General features: G+C 37.3%; 2 protein-coding genes across 2 annotated transcripts in view; one reads left to right on the plus strand and one right to left on the minus strand.

The window, feature by feature from the left end:
- The window catches only part of INTS6 (integrator complex subunit 6), an 86,692-nt gene extending 77,087 nt beyond the window's left edge, over window positions 1–9,605 (plus strand). Inside the window, exons 13-18 of the mRNA XM_010835733.1 lie at window positions 1,751–1,877; window positions 2,684–2,826; window positions 3,031–3,262; window positions 5,741–6,112; window positions 7,210–7,303; window positions 8,983–9,605. Coding sequence (XP_010834035.1) covers window positions 1,751–1,877; window positions 2,684–2,826; window positions 3,031–3,262; window positions 5,741–6,112; window positions 7,210–7,303; window positions 8,983–9,076 — 1,062 coding nt within the window. The 3' untranslated portion in view covers window positions 9,077–9,605. The remainder of the gene's footprint in view (window positions 1–1,750; window positions 1,878–2,683; window positions 2,827–3,030; window positions 3,263–5,740; window positions 6,113–7,209; window positions 7,304–8,982) is intronic.
- Window positions 9,606–11,825: 2,220 nt separating this feature from the next.
- The window catches only part of SERPINE3 (serpin peptidase inhibitor, clade E (nexin, plasminogen activator inhibitor type 1), member 3), a 30,557-nt gene continuing 25,119 nt past the window's right edge, over window positions 11,826–17,263 (minus strand). Inside the window, 3 exon segments of the mRNA XM_010835672.1 lie at window positions 11,826–12,930; window positions 12,932–13,091; window positions 13,614–13,700. Of these exon segments, the coding sequence (XP_010833974.1) occupies window positions 12,903–12,930; window positions 12,932–13,091; window positions 13,614–13,700 (275 nt within the window). The 3' untranslated portion in view covers window positions 11,826–12,902.

Genomic DNA, 17,263 nt, shown 5'->3' on the forward strand with positions numbered 1-17,263 from the left:
AGATCCAGAGGATGTTGGCAATTTGATCTCTGGTTCCTCTGCCTTTTCTAAAACCAGCTTGAACATCAGGAAGTTCACGGTTCACGTATTGCTGAAGCCTGGCTTGGAGAATTTTGAGCATTACTTTACTAGCATGTGAGATGAGTGCAATTGTGCAGTAGTTTGAGCATTCTTTGGCATTGCCTTTCTTTGGGATTGGAATGAAAACTGATTCCAGTCCTGTGGCCACTGCTGAGTTTTCCAAATTTGCTGGCATATTGAGTGCAGCACTTTCACAGCATCATCTTTCAGGATTTGAAATAGCTCAACTGGAATTCCATCCCCCCCACTAGCTTTGTTCGTAGTGATGCTTTCTAAGGCCCACTTGACTTCACATTCCAGAATGTCTGGCTCTAGGTCAGTGATCACACCATCATGATTATCTGGGTCGTGAAGATCTTTTTTGTACAGTTCTTCTGTGTATTCTTGCCACCTCTTCTTAATGTCTTCTGCTTCTGTTAGGTCTATACCATTTCTGTCCTTTATCGAGCCCATCTTGGCATGAAATGTTCCCTGGGTATCTCTAATTTTCTTGAAGAGATCTCTAGTTTTTCCCATTCTGTTGTTTTCCTCTTTTTCCTTGCATTGGTCCCTGAGGAAGGCTTTCTTATCTCCTCTTGTTATTCTTTGGAACTCTGCATTCAGATGCTTATATCTTTCCTTTTCTCCTTTGCTTTTCACTTCTCTTCTTTTCACAGCTATTTGTAAGACCTCCCCAGACAGCCATTTTGCTTTTTTGCATTTCTTTTCCATGGGGATGGTCTTGATCCCTGTGTCCTGTACAATATCACGAATCTCAGTCCATAGTTCATCAGGCACTCTATCAGATCTAGTCCCTTAAATCTATTTCTCACTTCCACTGTATAATCATAAGGGATTTGATTTAGGTCATACCTGAATGGTCTAGTGGTTTTCCCTACTTTCTTCAGTTTCAGTCTGAATTTGGTAACAAGGAGTTCATGATCTGAGCCACAGTCAGCTCCTGGTCTTGTTTTTGTTGACTGTATAGAGCTTCTCCATCTTTGGCTGCAAAGAATATAATCAATCTGATTTCGGTGTTGACCATCTGGTGATCATCAACTGGTGAATGGATAAAGATACAGTATATCCATGTAAAAAGGAAAAGACAGTAAAAAGGAATAAACTACCAATACATGAACAACATGGATGAATCTCAAAAACATGCTTATGGAAAGAAGCCAGATAGAAAAGATTACATATTGCAAGATTCCATTTATGAAATGGGATGTAGAGAGAAAGCAGATTAGTAGCTTCGGGGATAGGAATTGCGAGTGACTGCAGGTGGGCACATGGAAACTTGTGGAGTGATGGGGATGTTCTAAAACTGATCCTAGTGTTGGTTTCACAACTGTACATTTATTAACGCTCAAACTGTTTATGTACAATGGGGTTGTTTTATAGTATGTAAATTACACATCAAAGCTTTTATTTACTTCTGTTAGCCAGGATACATAATGAAATCTTGGACAGATGTGAGTTTGAGATAATTTGGTTGAGCTTCACTACTGAGTTTTTATCTTTTGGTTATTAAAACAGTACATTATGATGGTATCATATCTCTTTATTCTATTTTTTTAAGCTAATTAGTTGACTTGTATATCTTATTTTCTAAGCTGTGCTGCGGGCTGGAGATTGTAGTCTTTTAATTATGTTTCAAAATACATTTTGTCTTTGAATCTTTTTAAAACAGGATTTGAAGCCACAGACATTTAGAAATGCATATGACATACCAAGACGGAATCTTTTGGATCACTTAACAAGAATGAGATCTAATCTTTTGAAGAGCACCCGCAGATTTCTTAAAGGACAGGATGAAGGTTAGATCATGGTTTTAATATTGGTATTTCTTCAGTAAACTTTTCTTTATATTGAAAATACAGAGTGTTATTATAACTTTTAAAGAGTTGACTGTAATATTACATTCTCATTGAATGAAGTAGAAAGTTGAGTCATCTTTAATTGTCTACACTTCTTCCTACCATCACTGTTGCCCCAAATTCTGTTCTCCAGAGGAAACAACCTTTGGTAATAGCTTAGTTTCCTTGTGGCTTTCTTCATACATTCACATACACAGGCACACACAAAATCATTTTCTTGTGATCTACTAGTATCTGATAGTTTAACTCGGAATGGCCAATATATGTCATATTCTAGTATTTCCTTAACTATACCTTTGGCACCTACAAGTCAAGTCAGATGAGAACTTAACCCTTTGCCAACTCTGATGTAAACATTTCAACTATAGTTTTATATGAAAAGGATCATCTATGTGATACCTCTTTTCTGTAAATTATGCTTTAACTAAATTCTGCTTTGGAGTAGAATAGAAGAGACATTTTCATAGAAGGGTTACACATACTGTTTATTCTATATACTGAAACTAACTGCAATATTTTTGCTTTGTTTAGAAGATAAAATTATTTAAAATTTTATTAAAAAGCACTCAAGATTTTATGTCACAATATTTATAATGGCAACAAACTAATTTAGAATATATGGTAAGGAAAAGCTGCCTGGAATAGACCAGGTAGCATTCACACACAAGGACACATTATTTGTTAACTAAATGGAAGGTAGTTTCAGCGAAGTTAACTTTTGTTATTGCTTTGTTCTGTTTGAAAAGACCAAGTGCACAGTGTTCCTATAGCACAAATGGGGAATTACCAGGAGTACCTCAAGCAAGTACCTTCTCCATTAAGAGAACTTGATCCTGATCAGCCGCGGAGGTTGCATACATTTGGCAACCCCTTTAAGCTGGATAAAAAGGTAAATTTGAAGTGTTCGATTATATAATTTTTTTTTTGTGGGAGGCACAGATTTAATAGTTCTTAATTTAACTAAAGTAAGCCGAAATTATTTGCTTGGTAGAATAATATGTCAACATCTTTAAAATGTACTTTAATGGGAATTGGAGTTTGTCGTACAACTGAAAACCATAGGTAAAGTCAGGGAAATTCTTCGTTGCTACAGGGTATGATGATAGATGAGGCAGATGAATTTGTGGCTGGACCTCAAAATAAACATAAACGACCTGGAGAACCAAATATGCAAGGTGTCCCTAAGAGACGACGCTGCATGTCTCCACTGCTGAGGGGCCGGCAGCAGAGCCCAGTTGTGAACAACCACATCGGAGGGAAAGGACCACCGGCACCTATGACCCAAGCACAGCCAGACCTCATTAAACCCCTTCCTCTTCATAAAAGTAAGGGTTTTTCTTTAAACAGTATTTGCTGCTTTTAGTTTGGTTCTGCATGAGAGAGAGTTTTCTGATATAGAAAAAGTGGATAAAGTTCCAAGAGTGTCTAGAGAAGATATTTGTTTATTCCAAATTAGCATGTAATCATTTTTTATGTCTTTTTAATGAACATTTCGTATATTCATTCATTATGCTTAATAGCTATCATGATTTGAAATATCATTTGCAAATCTTTAGCGTTTAGAAATGACAGTTTTTAAAGGGGCGTTATCAATACCCACAGAAAGATAGTTTTCAATTTGTTTAATTCGGCAATTAATTATTAAATGATATGCTTAATTTAGACAGGGTTAGGCATTGAGATGTAGCTGTAAACAGATAATAGTGATCTCTGCCTTCATTTATAATGAGGAAAGAAAGTCATCACACATTTCCTTAGAAGTGTGATGAATATTACAAAAAGGGAAGTCAGGTATACTTGGGGAAGTATTTGGCAAGAGGATTTAGTCTGTGGGGTCAAGGCAGTTTACTGAGGAGGTTCTGTTTAAGCCAACACTTGACGGATGAATGGAAATTAGTAAACTGAAGCTGTGCATTTACCTATGTGACAGTAATAGTACTCTTACAGGAAGAGTATACTCAGAGGCATACTGTGAGGAGCAGGGCATTAAGGGAACTGAAGCATTCTGGTATATTTGCGGGCTGCTGGGAATGAGGTAAGGTGAGAACCAAAAGAAAGACATGCACAGTCTATTTCATAGAGGGTCTTGGAAGCCATTGTAAAAAATTCTAGACTTTATTCTAAGGACAGTGAAAATCCATTGAAAGAGGTAGTGATCTGATCTGATTGGCATTTCATAAAGACCAGGCTGACATTACTGTGTGGAGTATTTTTTGTTGTTCAGTCGCTGAGTCATGTGGAATATTATTATTGGGGAAGAATGAGAGTTGATGAAGGGAATGTTTAATGGAGTAATTAATTATAGGTGGTGATCATTCATGGGTAAGAACATCTTAACTGGAGAGAAGCCAAATATGATCCCTCCTGATGGGATTACACAGTACTACATTTGAAGTATCTGCCACCCAAAATACTGAATGAACATCAATCTGATCAAGCCTCTGTAGCTACAGGGAAATAATTAGCAAAATCCAGATCGTGGTAAATTACAGGACAAAGAATCTGGTGTGGATATATTTTTCAAGGAAAAGAAACATAGAAAAAAGAGAGGTACAGAAGGATTTTATAGATGAAAAGAGCAAGAGTTTTCACAAGAGTGCGTGGAGAAACGCTCTTGAAGCGGCATTGGAAAGAAAAGGGGCTAGTGACGCCACCTCATTTTAAGTCCATGGAGAGAGTTTGAGAGCGAGGGCTTTCTTTGCAGGAGAGCTGGATTTCAGTTAAAACAGGAGTTGCTGTTGAGATTATTCATTGAAGTTTGCAAATCATGGAGTACGATTTAGGATGAAGGAAGGGAGTCAGAAGTTTAGAGAATTTTTGTGGTGGGGAGGGAGTTTAAATTTTGAATAGTAAGGCGATGAATTCATTTGGGTCCTGGTGGTTTGGTGAGCAATCAGGGAACTGAGAATTCAGCTGCTTTCTCTGGTGAGCAGATAAAATAATCTGATATTAAGTGGCAAGCTTGCAAGCCTTTTATGTCTAGTCTAGTGAGCTGAAGTGGAACCAGCTACTCTTCATTGCTCAAGTAGTGAAGACCGTGTGGATGGTTATACGGAAAGGTGCTCTGGAGGTTTGGGGCCATGTTGCTGCAGAATACTGATTAGCTTAAGCTTCCTGTGTTTACTTTTGCCTCTAAATAGTAACTGTATAAGGCAGAGGTAAATTGGAATGAACTGCTGCTGCTGCTGCTAAGTTGCTTCAGTCGTGTCTGACTCTGTGCAACCCCAGAGACAGCAGCCCACCAGGCTCCTCCATCCCTGGGATTCTCCAGGCAAGAACACTGGAGTGGGTTGCCATTTCCTTCTCCAGTGCATGAAAGTGAAAAGTGAAAGTGAAGTTACTCAGTCGTGTCCGACTCTTAGTGACCCCATGGACTGCAGCCTACCAGGCTCCTCCATCCATGGGATTTTCCAGCCAAGAGTACTGGAGTGGGGTGCCATTGCCTTCTCTCTAATAAAAGGATAACCATGATAATCTTGATCATATATGTGTCCCTAAAGCAGTGAAAACCACTTATTCAATAAAATTGCCATAGAAAAAAACCAGAAAACTAAAAGTTTTTTTAAACTGACTTTTATTTTTTCCCCCCAGGCAAAAATTGTACAAATTTTGTAAATACTGTGAATGTTTCACGTTGAAATACACTGTATATATGGCAAAGCTTAAGAACCGTATCACATTGTTAATTTCTCAGAGTCAAGGAGATCAGTTGTGATTTGCTACAATATTGTTTCTTAGACGTTTTCTTTACTGTGTGCTTTGAAATTGGCTCTCATCTTTCTTTCTTTTTTCCTTATTTTTAGTTTCTGAAGCCACTAATGATTCGACAATGGATGATGTGGTTGAAAATCATGTTGCAGACCAACTTTCATCAGATACTACACCAAATGCTATGGAAGCTGAATTTTCAGGATCTTCTCCAGCCAACTTACTGGAACGACCAACCAATCATACAGAGGCTCTCGGTCACGACCACTTAGGAACTAATGACCTCACTGTTGGTGGATTTTTAGAAAATCACGAGGAGCCCAGAGATAAAGAACAATGTCCTGAAGAGAATATACCAGCATCTTCACTCAACAAAGGAAAGAAATTGATGCATTGCAGAAGCCACGAAGAGGTCAACACTGAACTAAAAGCACAAATAATGAAAGAGATCCGAAAGCCAGGAAGAAGTATGTATAATTAGAGACAGACAACAGATTTGATTTTTGTATGTGCTGTAAGAAAAAAGTCAAATTAACTAAAGCATAGATCTGATTTTAGATCAGTCTTGAGAACAACATATCAGCTATATAAGATCCCATTCTTTATTCAGCCAACACTTACTGCTATATCCAAAGTACTGTGTTAGGTGTGGTAAATAAGGAGGGATGAGAGTAGAGTAGGGAAACACACAGATAAAAATTAAACCTGGTTCCTCCCATGACAAGAACCGATAGTCTTGAACATTCTGCCAACCAGCAACTGGAATTTTTTTTTTTTTTTTGGAATTTTAAGGTAACAGAAAAAACCCCCAAAGATGCAATAAATATTAAATGACTTCATATCTGTAAAGTTCTTGGCACAGTACCTACCCACCATCTTAACTTTTAAGATTTAAACTATAATAGTGACAGGGATGCATTTAGGCCAAAAAACTAAAATTACGAAGTTGTCTGTTATATGAGTAGAGAAGAACTTTGTGAGATAAAGTTTCAATATTCTTACTGATATTCATTCAGAAGATTTGGACAGATCACCTGCTATGATGGTGCCCATGGGTGGTCCAGAAGTGGGTAAGACTCAGTACTGGTCATTTTAGGAGCTTATAGTCCTTGACAGAGGACTATTAAGTTTTATGTGAAAACTTGAAATTGAGACAGCATTCTTGTTTATTTTTTTTCCTCTATTTTATCCACCCCCTATGTTAGCTGTAATTTAGAGTTTGTTGTAAGGTTGGATTTTTGTAAAGGCCACTTCTTATTTTTCAGTGGCACTACCAAAAAAGCTGTTTACTCATTCTTCTAAGCTGTATGTTTTGATATATATATATACATGAGTTCCCTAATGAGAACTTTTACCAAGAAAAGGCAGTGTTTGACAAGTTATTTTATCTTTGTTGATGTCTGATGAAATACATGTATTATAAAATCTCTAAAGAACGGTGAAGTTTTTAGGTAAACTATTTTTAGTTTTGTCTTAATCTTGATGTGTAGTAAACTGTAATAGGAAAATATTGAATAAGTGTGCAAAGTAACACCACTTTTCTTTTTGCTTCTCTTATTTTAAGAATATGAAAGAATCTTCACTTTACTGAAGCATGTGCAAGGCAGTTTACAAACAAGACTAATATTTTTACAAAATGTCATTAAAGAAGCATCAAGGTAAGTAATCTGTTGTACATTATGGTATGATGAAATGAGTCCCCAGTTTCTATAGTTGGTATTTTAACAGTATCTACTTTATACTTGTGTTGTTATGCATGTATATGACAGACCAATGTGTAAATAAGTAATTCTTATTTTTGGTTTATTGAAAGTTAAGGTCACTTAAAAAATAGCCACACACAAATTCTTTAGAAATCGTGAACCCTTTCTCTCTACACATTACAGGTATTGGCATAATTCTCATTTATCCTACTCTGTGGCTTTTTGATGTCTTTATATTTTACAGTCTTTCATTTTTCTCTGTATATTTGAACTACAGTTAATATTAGTGATTAAAAGTAACCTTGAAAGGCAGTATTTGAATGCAGGAGTTCACTTGTACGTGGGAAAACATGTAATTAAGGGACAAGAGCTGGACAAATGAGCCTTATTCTGATTGCTTCAGTAGCCCAAGATTATGTACTTTAGTACAAGGAATGTGGATCAAGATTATAAACGGTGACCACAAAGTGCAATTAACTGGAAAGCATAGTTGTATGAGTTTAGTGAGTAAAAAAGTGTTTTTTAAAATTTCTCCTTTAAGACTTTTTAGAATTCTAGTATTGTAAGAAAACTTAAGGTTTATCTCATCTGACCTTCCAAGATACCCATCCTTTAATTATGCTACCCACCCTTTAATTATGTACCCCACCAATTTCTTCCATGCTTCATGTAAAGGTTTTTATTTTTTTAAGATAAAGCCATTAATCCTTTTTTTTTTTTTTCCCTCTATGAGTGGCTAGAGCATGGGCTACTTTCAAGTCTCAAGATAAGGCCATAACTTTTCATATTACTTTGAATATTTAACCTGTTTTGCTCTTTATATAACATGCTATCAACTCAAACTTCATAGATTTAGCTGTATTCCGGGTGCCTGAATTCTGTTACCTTTTAGAGAGTTGTATAATATTATGGTGGTTAGTTGTTATTAGTTTACAAGTACAGAGGAAGTAGGCATCAATTGGGCCGTGTTTTTGGAGAGTCTAAAAAGCATCTGCATACTTCTGTACATTATGTACACATACTTCTGTACAAAAGCAATTTTAGTCTGCTATATTTATTACTGAAAAAATTTTAAAATTTTCACTTGAACTTTTAACTGTTAGCTATATCCTATAGTGCTGATGTCTGATTGTCCTTAACTTGTTGCTAGTTTTCAAATTGTAATAGTAGAACATCACAGTTTAAATGTGAATGGCCAAATTTCATTTCTTCCATTTTGTGGGGGATTATATTCATATTTTATTCATACTCCTTTCAACATTGCACTTTCATAGAGCATAAGAACCTACTGGAGTCATTTCTTTGGGAACCCAGATTGCTGGAATGTTTATAACCCTTGTATTTATTAGGTTTTTTTTTTTCCCTTGTTTTTCTTTTTTATTGTGAAAGAAATAACCTCTTATCCATTGTACCTAGGCCTGGATTGTTTGTTTTAGAAACAAACTATAATACTGTACTGATAAAATAATTTGCTAAGAGATTTTATATATCATAAAGCTGTTGATTTTTCATTTTCATTTCACTTTAAAAAATCTTCTCAAAGCAGTTTTTCTCTTTAAAAAAAAATTATACTGATATGTAACTATTTGTTAAAAAGAAATTGAGAGTGCTATTATACTTATTTTTTCATACAGGTTTAAAAAAAGAATGCTAATAGAACAACTGGAGAACTTCTTGGATGAAATTCATCGAAGAGCCAATCAGATCAACCATATTAATAGCAATTAAAAGAAAAGAGAATGTGGCCACTTATTTCACTACCTTCTCCAAATACAAAGTAAATACAAGACTGTTGTGATCTTGCATTCATTTTTTGACATGCATTGTTGGCTTTTTGAAATACTAAGAGCAAGTCTACAGATCCTTTTTCCATCATTTTACAGTGACCTTTTCTTCATTTTGGTTTATTTTTGTAATGTGAAAAGTATCACTCTAAAAAAAACATTTTTATTTAACAAACTAAAAATATTCCTCCAAATCTCTTGCTTGTCATTGACTCTTGCGTGTCAATTTCCCTCAGGTTCTATTTTCTTAAACCAACCTTCAAAATTGTCACCTCTGTTAAGGTTGAACTTTGCCAAAAAAATAAAAAAGTTACTTTGTAATTTTTGGGGAAAAAAAAGCACATACATTAAAACTAGGCAATGTTTTGTATATACAGTTATTTTGGATATATTATTGTAAGTTGTACAAATGTATTTTGAAGAATATTTAAGAAAAGCACTTTTGTTATTCCATCAATAAATGCTCTATTTTACTCTTGTGTGGTTTAGGAAATAATCACATTTAAAGTAATCATTTAAAACCATCTTAAGATAATGGAATTTTAAAGGCATTGCTTTTTAGCATTGGAAAAATACACCACTTGAAGTTCACATTTGTTAAACCTAACTGTAATGACATGTTACATAATCTGCATTGTCTTTTTACTCTATGTTCTTAGATTTTGTTGGCCACTCCGACACACTCCGTTTCTGCCTAGACAATGGAAACGTATCTGCAGATAGGCAGACTCTTAAAAGCTGTTTCAAAAGCAGACACCTTTGAACTCTATTGGTTTCCTTACTTCCTTTCCTTCAACCCCTCCCTTTTCCTTTCTCACCAGGACTGTGGTGAAGCTGTCAGGGAATTGTAAATTTGGGGGACACCACATACTCTGAAATGTGTAGCATTTAGCAGCCTGATGCCATGCTTGCAGAAGTCCCACAACAGACTGAGGGTTCCACGGATCTCTTTGTTCTGCTCTGCTGTTACACTTAAACTGTCCATTTCCTTTAGAAGCTAAATGGAAAGGAAACACATTTTAAATGACTTTGTCCATTCTGCATTCTCCCTGAGTTGTCCAGGATAAGGAAAAGGCAACGCTATTCACTGTCCACCCTCAGTCCACTGTGGCCTCACGTGTCCTTACTGAGGACTGTGAGCCTGTGGCCTGACTCACTCACTGTTCATAGGTCACTGCTGTGCCTTTTAGTGTTTCGGGGATAACGAGTAGAAAAGAAGGCTAAAACACATTTAGATTAAAAGAGGGTAAAATAAATTTATAAAATTATGGCAAAGTGGAAGTATTTTTAGGTTCATAATATTTGAAAAACACATACCCTTATCTTTGTACACTTCAGCAGATCATTTTTTAAATTTCAGGGGTATAGGAAAATGAAATTGTAATTTTTGAAGAAAAGCATAGATAAAAGTGGAGAACATGCTTGAGCTCTGTTATTTCAGTGTAGGGGGTTCAAAACTCTCCCAATACTGAAGACAAATGCTGTCAAGAAAAAAACATAATGTAGTGTTACATAGTATTTTCATATGCAGTTCTTTAAACATTTTTTTTAAACCTCTTAAAAAATACCTCTGAGCAGGATATTACTTAGTAAGTGGAATTGTTAAGGTATTAATAGTTAGCTGCAGTCACATGGCTAAATTCAACATCAGATACACAAAATCCAGAATATATTGTCTGGTTTTAAATTACATATGTTTAGATTCTGAGATTAACAGAAGAGCTTTACAAGTCATTCAGATAAAAGTTAATATTTAACAAGAATGTTTAGTAAAGCAACTAAATATTCTGTCTGTTCCAACATTTGCTCACTTTTCCTTATCAGAATGTTCTTTCTTGCATTTCACAGATTGCTCATGAGGTGATGATCCTTTAGACCCTTGATCCTTAATATATTTCAGGGTATGAACCCTAGGTGGAGTTGGCAAGAAGCAGTTTGTGTTGTCTCCTCTTGTCCTTAATCTCTCTGCCACCATACTCTGTCTATGCTCTTACCCCAAAATACAGTCACAAGCTTTGAAACCCATAAAAATTCAAGCTTAATATTTCATTTCTTGCAGAGCTTTTTTTTATTTGTTTTTACAGATTAAGAAACTGGGCATGTTAATTAAATTACTGAACTACTACAGCAAAGGGGAAGGGGGAATACATGGAGGGGAATATCATGTCTTTTAGGTCCTTTAGATCACTGGATGGCTGACTGTAGGCTGGACAAGTGATGTTCTCCAACAGTTTAATCTTGAGGTGAAGATCATTTTTGGTAATGTTCTTACATGTGTCCCATTTGTCAACTGATTGAGTTATGATTTGCCCTTATCAGTAAGCTTCGTCAGTTTGGTATACTGGAGGCTGAGGCTCATTTCTGTCCTTTCATTACCCCGTCATCAGAAGAGTAGCGACTCGGCCTTGTGTGATGTGAGCAGGTACCTCCCAGGGAGAAAGGCAGAGAAACTCACGGGGACTATTGCGGATCATGGAACTGGTGGTGGATTATATTTTCATTCTGTTTATTAAGGCAGTTCTGAAAACTCTTTATCACAGAAACAGTGATGTATCCTTTACTAGTCAGTTCAAAGATTTTACATCATTTTATGCAGTTGAATTCCAGAAGAGAAACTGTTCTCTTAACTGTCATCAACCTTTATTGGCTATGAGCTTTTGACAGTGACCCTTCTGTTCAGGTTTAGTCCAGTCTCTTGTTTCTTGAGGGAGTAGAACCTGTCGTTCTTCATCTTCACTGTTTTTGACCTGTATCCTTTCTAAGAGAGGGCTCTCTGATACCTGTTCTGAGTGATAAGTGACATTTTCATCTGGTGAAATACTATGAGGATATATTCTGTTGATGGACTTTCTCTCCCCGCAATAATCCCTTAATAGATAATTCCCTAGTGAATGATTATCTTCATCCTTTTTGTCACAAGTGTCTTTGCTTTCTAGCACAAATTACAGCCGTACGCAAATGATTCTCAGATAAAATGATGTTGACAGTATTTCCTTAACGATTTGTGTAAAACCTATGCATAATTTTCATTATTCTAACTTGACATTTTTTCTCTCCATAAATAAAAATAATGCCTGATGTTTAGTTAAAGTAGATCCACTTTTGCTTGATTTTGTTAGTCCTGGTCCATCCTATTTATTTTTAACACATTGTTTAGACTTGCCAACAACTCTTTACTGAGAATCTCTCTTTTTTCCCCAGGCTGATAAGTAATTGCCAGAGAAGGTGGGGCAACATTAAGAGGAATCATTTGAATACTTTGTTCACTGTTGTTGAGACTTAAAGGACTTCTGCTTGTCCTTCTGATGTGCTAAGGCTCTGCCTGTACCATACCATCTTTGGATTAAGATGAGGTTGTATGGTAGGACAAGGCCTAGGGCAAATATTTGATTTCTGTGTTATTTCAACAAGCTTGAGGAAGATCAACAGAAAAGCTATAGAAACGCAGGTGCATTCCCTAGGATACTAGGGGCGCTGAGAGTACCAGGGGACAACTTGGACACTCGTGACCTGAATGAACACCCTCAGCCTACAAGGCCCAGAAAGTTCAGCAACAATGGGGAAAAAAGATACATCGTTTATTTTACTTTCATCATTTTTTTTAAGTCCTCCCCAGAAGTAGAAACTTAAATTTTTAAATGGGCTGAGAGTAACAGAAGGCAGAAAAGCCACAAGAGGGTATTAGTCTCCTCAGTAGTTATGAAATATTCCCCTTTCTCAGGATACAGGACATAGCAACTGGGGAGCTTTGGAAGCACTACAGAAACCAGCTAAAAGGAATGCTTGTTTTAGGTTGGGGTGGACAAATGAGCCCTTGTTGCTAGAGAGGTGCTGATAAATATTTACATGAATCCTATCAAAAAACACTAATATACCTGTGTTCGGTTCTCTCAGGAAAAAGATGAACGGCCGATCCGCTTTAAAAATAGGAATCCGAGACCTTTTCAGTAACAACAGAGCTGCAGGAAAGATAAAAGAGTAGAATCCCATTGTATTTTCTCTTCATTTGAGGAAAGTCACTATTATAATTGGATACAAAGTCACTTGATTTTTGAAGAAATAAAAGCATCCTAATGATACAGCATTGTTTTAGTGTTATGATGGGGTGCAAATGGGAAAATTAAAAAGAAAAGATAGCACTTAGCCAACACTGTGTCCTATTCTCAGAATATTTCATGGAATAAATTCCTTCCTGAAGGTAATTTTCAGAATGACTATTCCTTATTTATGGGGTCATGGTGCAGATCCTTTTCAAAATGGCTCTTTTTCTCCCCTCATTTTCAAGAACTTGATTCTGTTAACCCCCCCCCCCTTTTTCCGTTTTTTTTTTTTTTTTAATGCTCTTATCACATCTGGACATGGGATTTTAGTGGGAAGGCTTAGAAGTGTGAAGGCTGAACTGGATGAGTCTAACAAAGGGGGAGATGCGGGCCCGCAGCATTCCTGAGCACTGCTGACACCCAGTCCTCTTGGGCACACACCTGTGGCTGCAGATGCCTTGGTGCCTTCCTCTGAAACCTCGATCTTGGCTTTGTGGATCGCTTCAGAAACATAAAAGCCATCTTGGCCTAAGCAGAGAAAATAGAAATAGGATTATTTGCATTTTGTTGAAAGATGTGAGTACATTTTTAAAGAACAGAGTTATAGTCTTGCATGCTGCTTACTGTGGAAATAGGAAGAGATTTGGGAAATTTTAAGGTGCAGTATTTTATGCAACTTTCAAAGCCTCAAATTCGGTTAAGTATCCAATAAGTGAAAGTGTTAGTTGCTCAGTCGTGTCCAATTCAATTGCGGTCCCATGGACTGTAGCCCACCAGGATTCTCTGTCCATAGAATTCTTCAGGCAAGAATACTGGAGTGGGTTGCCATTCCCTTCTCCAGGGGATCTCCCTAACCCAAGTACTGAACCTGGGTCTCCTACATTGCAGACAGATACTTTACTGTCTGAGCCCCATCTACTAAATAATCCCACTCAATATTCAGGGCTGTGTCCCCATTTTTTCAAGTTAATTTTCAAGCCCAATTTCTAGTTACTGTTGAAATCTTTAGTATTTCTAAAATTTCGGTGTATAAGAATTGCCAGAGTATGTGTTAAAATGCAAATTCCAGAGCCCAGGAATCTGCACATTCAGCAAGCTTCTGAGATGACTTCCCTTGAATGCCTTCTTGGGCTGCATTTTAAGAGCCACTTTTAAATGACAGTCAGAGGTTTGTACTATGGGCTTTAAAAGGCAATGTATTAAAAATATCTCATGCCGCGTGACCGCATTCTGTATACTGAGCATATCAGTTATGCAATTACCTTGCCTCATGGGCTAGAGTCTGCAGAGAAAACGAGAGGTGAGAACTATAATGGTTGTATGTCAACAATTTCAAAGGCATCATAAGCTTAGCAAACAGGAATTTGAGTGGTGACGTTAGAGAAATGGACAGGTTTTTATAATTTAGCCATCCATCATGTTTAAACAGTTCGCTTGGTACTTGACACAAAAAATGAAAGTAAGAATCTTGAGAACGAGAAGAAACTAGAAATCCACACGCTTGACCAGAGGTCCTGTTGGGCAGATACAGGCGTTCTGACAGCAGGTACCTTGCCCATTTCCACTCAACCCTTCCACACGGATGCCACCACCTTGCAAAAGTGTGTTCTAGTTGATTCTAGCATGCCCTGGAAAGGGAGTGGTGTCAGGAGTCTTAAACATCGTGAGGGACATGCTGTATTCTGAGAGGGCTTCTCTGTTTTATCTTAGGATAAATTATTTTTGATTTCTCATACACAATACGAGGGGACGGTGAATGAGTGTTGTGAGAGAGTAAGACCAGCAGAGTACAGGATATGTGGCGTCTCATCTGTCTTTTACATAAGGGAATTGTGAGTTGGCTGTTTGCTGTAAGGAACAGATCTTTCTCAGTGCCAGTGAAGGGGACCAGACAAGGGCCAGAGGGAGAGAAAAATCAATGGAAACAGTCACTTGGCATCACTCAGCCTTCTGATTGGTTTTAGCAGTTGGTCTTTTTCAGTAGCATTTTTTAGAAAATCTATGATCTATAGCCTGTCTCGCTAACTCCCTGAGCAAACTGAAATGTGGGACCCAAATTAGAACTGTGTGTATAAGGAATGGTTAATGGTCATGAGAAGGTTTTACTAATCTGTGACTTCATTACTATCTAGAATGGTATCCAAATATTTAATGAAATGAGCAGAGGTTCTCTATCAGCTAGAATATAGTTGAATACATTTGTGTTAGAGTCCAGATGCCCTGGCACAATGTGAGAAATGGTGCCAACTGGTTGGTATGAATGAGTTTTTCAGTAGATGACTTGGCTATTTCACTTTCTTGAAATTGCAACTGAGGAGCTTTTTTCTCCATCCTATTACAGGAGTGGCCCAAGAAGTGACATTTACATGTTTGCACAGACATAGGCTTAGACCCATAGCCTGGCATGCCTCGGCATCCTCATCTCCTATACATTTTATCTCTGGTAAGAGTTAACATTTCAGAAGACCAGCATTTGTCATCAAAACAAGGATTCAGGAGTCATATGTGGGTTATGTTTTTCTTCTTGCTTGATCTTGTATTGCAGATCCCAATTTGCTTACTTCTGTTAAGTGGCTCTGGATATGTTATGCAATGAACTCAGCCTAGAGGATCCTCCTGGCTTTGGGCTTATTCTCTCCTGCAGTGTTGGCAACTGTCTAATGACACTGAGGGCCATTCAACCTGTTTCCCCAAAATCTGTTCCCAAGGTTGTTTACAGGTGCTATTCTGTATAAAGGGTTCCATGAGTAATAACATGGGAAATGCAAATTGAATAGGCTTGTGCTTTTGTTTTTAACAGTAGACTTCTTAGAGTTGTTCATTTGTTAATGTTCATGGTGTTCATAGCTCTACAGGAGCGTGGTCATATGTAGTGTTTAACCATGGAATGACACACGATCTCCTGTCCCCAAATTTACCAGGTTAGCATTCTACAGAACCTACTTTGGGAAGCTAGCCGCCTTCCCCTCAATAAACCCTTCCACTCCTATATTACATTTCAATATCCAAAGCAAATGAATAAACTCTTCTTCCATAACAGCTTCTGTGTTTCCATCTGAACCTTCCTTTTTGGATTGTAAGTTCCCAGAAAACAGAAGCTGTATTATTCTAAATACTTGTTACCTCGTTCAACTAGCATAATAGTGCTTGGCACACATAGGTGTATAGTGAATGTTGGACGAATGACTGAATACTGGGGGCTCGCTCCACACACTACATTTGTTTCATTTCCCCCATAAAAACAGCTGCCTTAATGTCCTTTAATCTGATTTTCACTCGTAAGGAAATGGTTGGTGTCTGTGGACTCGGGCACAGCACAGGAGTCCTTGGCAAGTGTCATCTGAATGACTCAGAGCCCCCTTCCCCTTTGTTAGTGGAGCCCATGGTGCTTTGTATGTGGCCATACTCTCAGAAGGTTAAGGGTTTTCATAATGTGAGACTGTATAAACATAAGATTTGCAAAATGTAAACCGATTATCTGACATTCCATTGTCAGCTTCTCATCGTCACATCGTTGGCTGTGTCTTTTGTCTCCCCAGATATCATTACTTAATATTGGCAGTATTAATGCTTTGAAAAAGTTATCGCCAGGATCTGCTTCTAGTTTATCTTTCCCCTCTTCTTGTCACTTAGTTGTAGATGGAGAGTGTATCTCACATAGCAGCCAGCCCAGAATATACAGAGTGCCGGAAAGAACCTGAAATGGCCTCTGCAAGTAGGTGGTTAGTTCCTCTTTCTGTCCTTCTCATCTAGCCCTCTCCTCACATCTTGCTTTCTTGCCACTCTCCCAGCCAGCTTTGTTAAGGTGAACTGGCATGTACAGTGTAAGTTTCAGGTGTATAATATGATGATTTTATGTATGTGTATATTGCAAATAAGATAATATACTTTATATCTGTACCCTTTGACCACCTTCAGCCATTCTCCCCACCCTGGCCACCACCACTGTGTACTCTGATTCTATGATTTTAGCTTTTTATTAGATTAGATTTAGATTTTAGATTATATATAGTATATGTGAGATCATACAGTATCTGTCTTTCTCTGACTTAATTCACTTATCGTAATGCACTCAGGGTTTTTCTATAATG

The sequence above is a fragment of the Bison bison genome, unplaced genomic scaffold, assembly GCF_000754665.1.
Source record: "Bison bison bison isolate TAMUID 2011002044 unplaced genomic scaffold, Bison_UMD1.0 scf7180017864048, whole genome shotgun sequence".
Classification (NCBI taxonomy): Eukaryota; Metazoa; Chordata; class Mammalia; order Artiodactyla; family Bovidae; genus Bison; species Bison bison.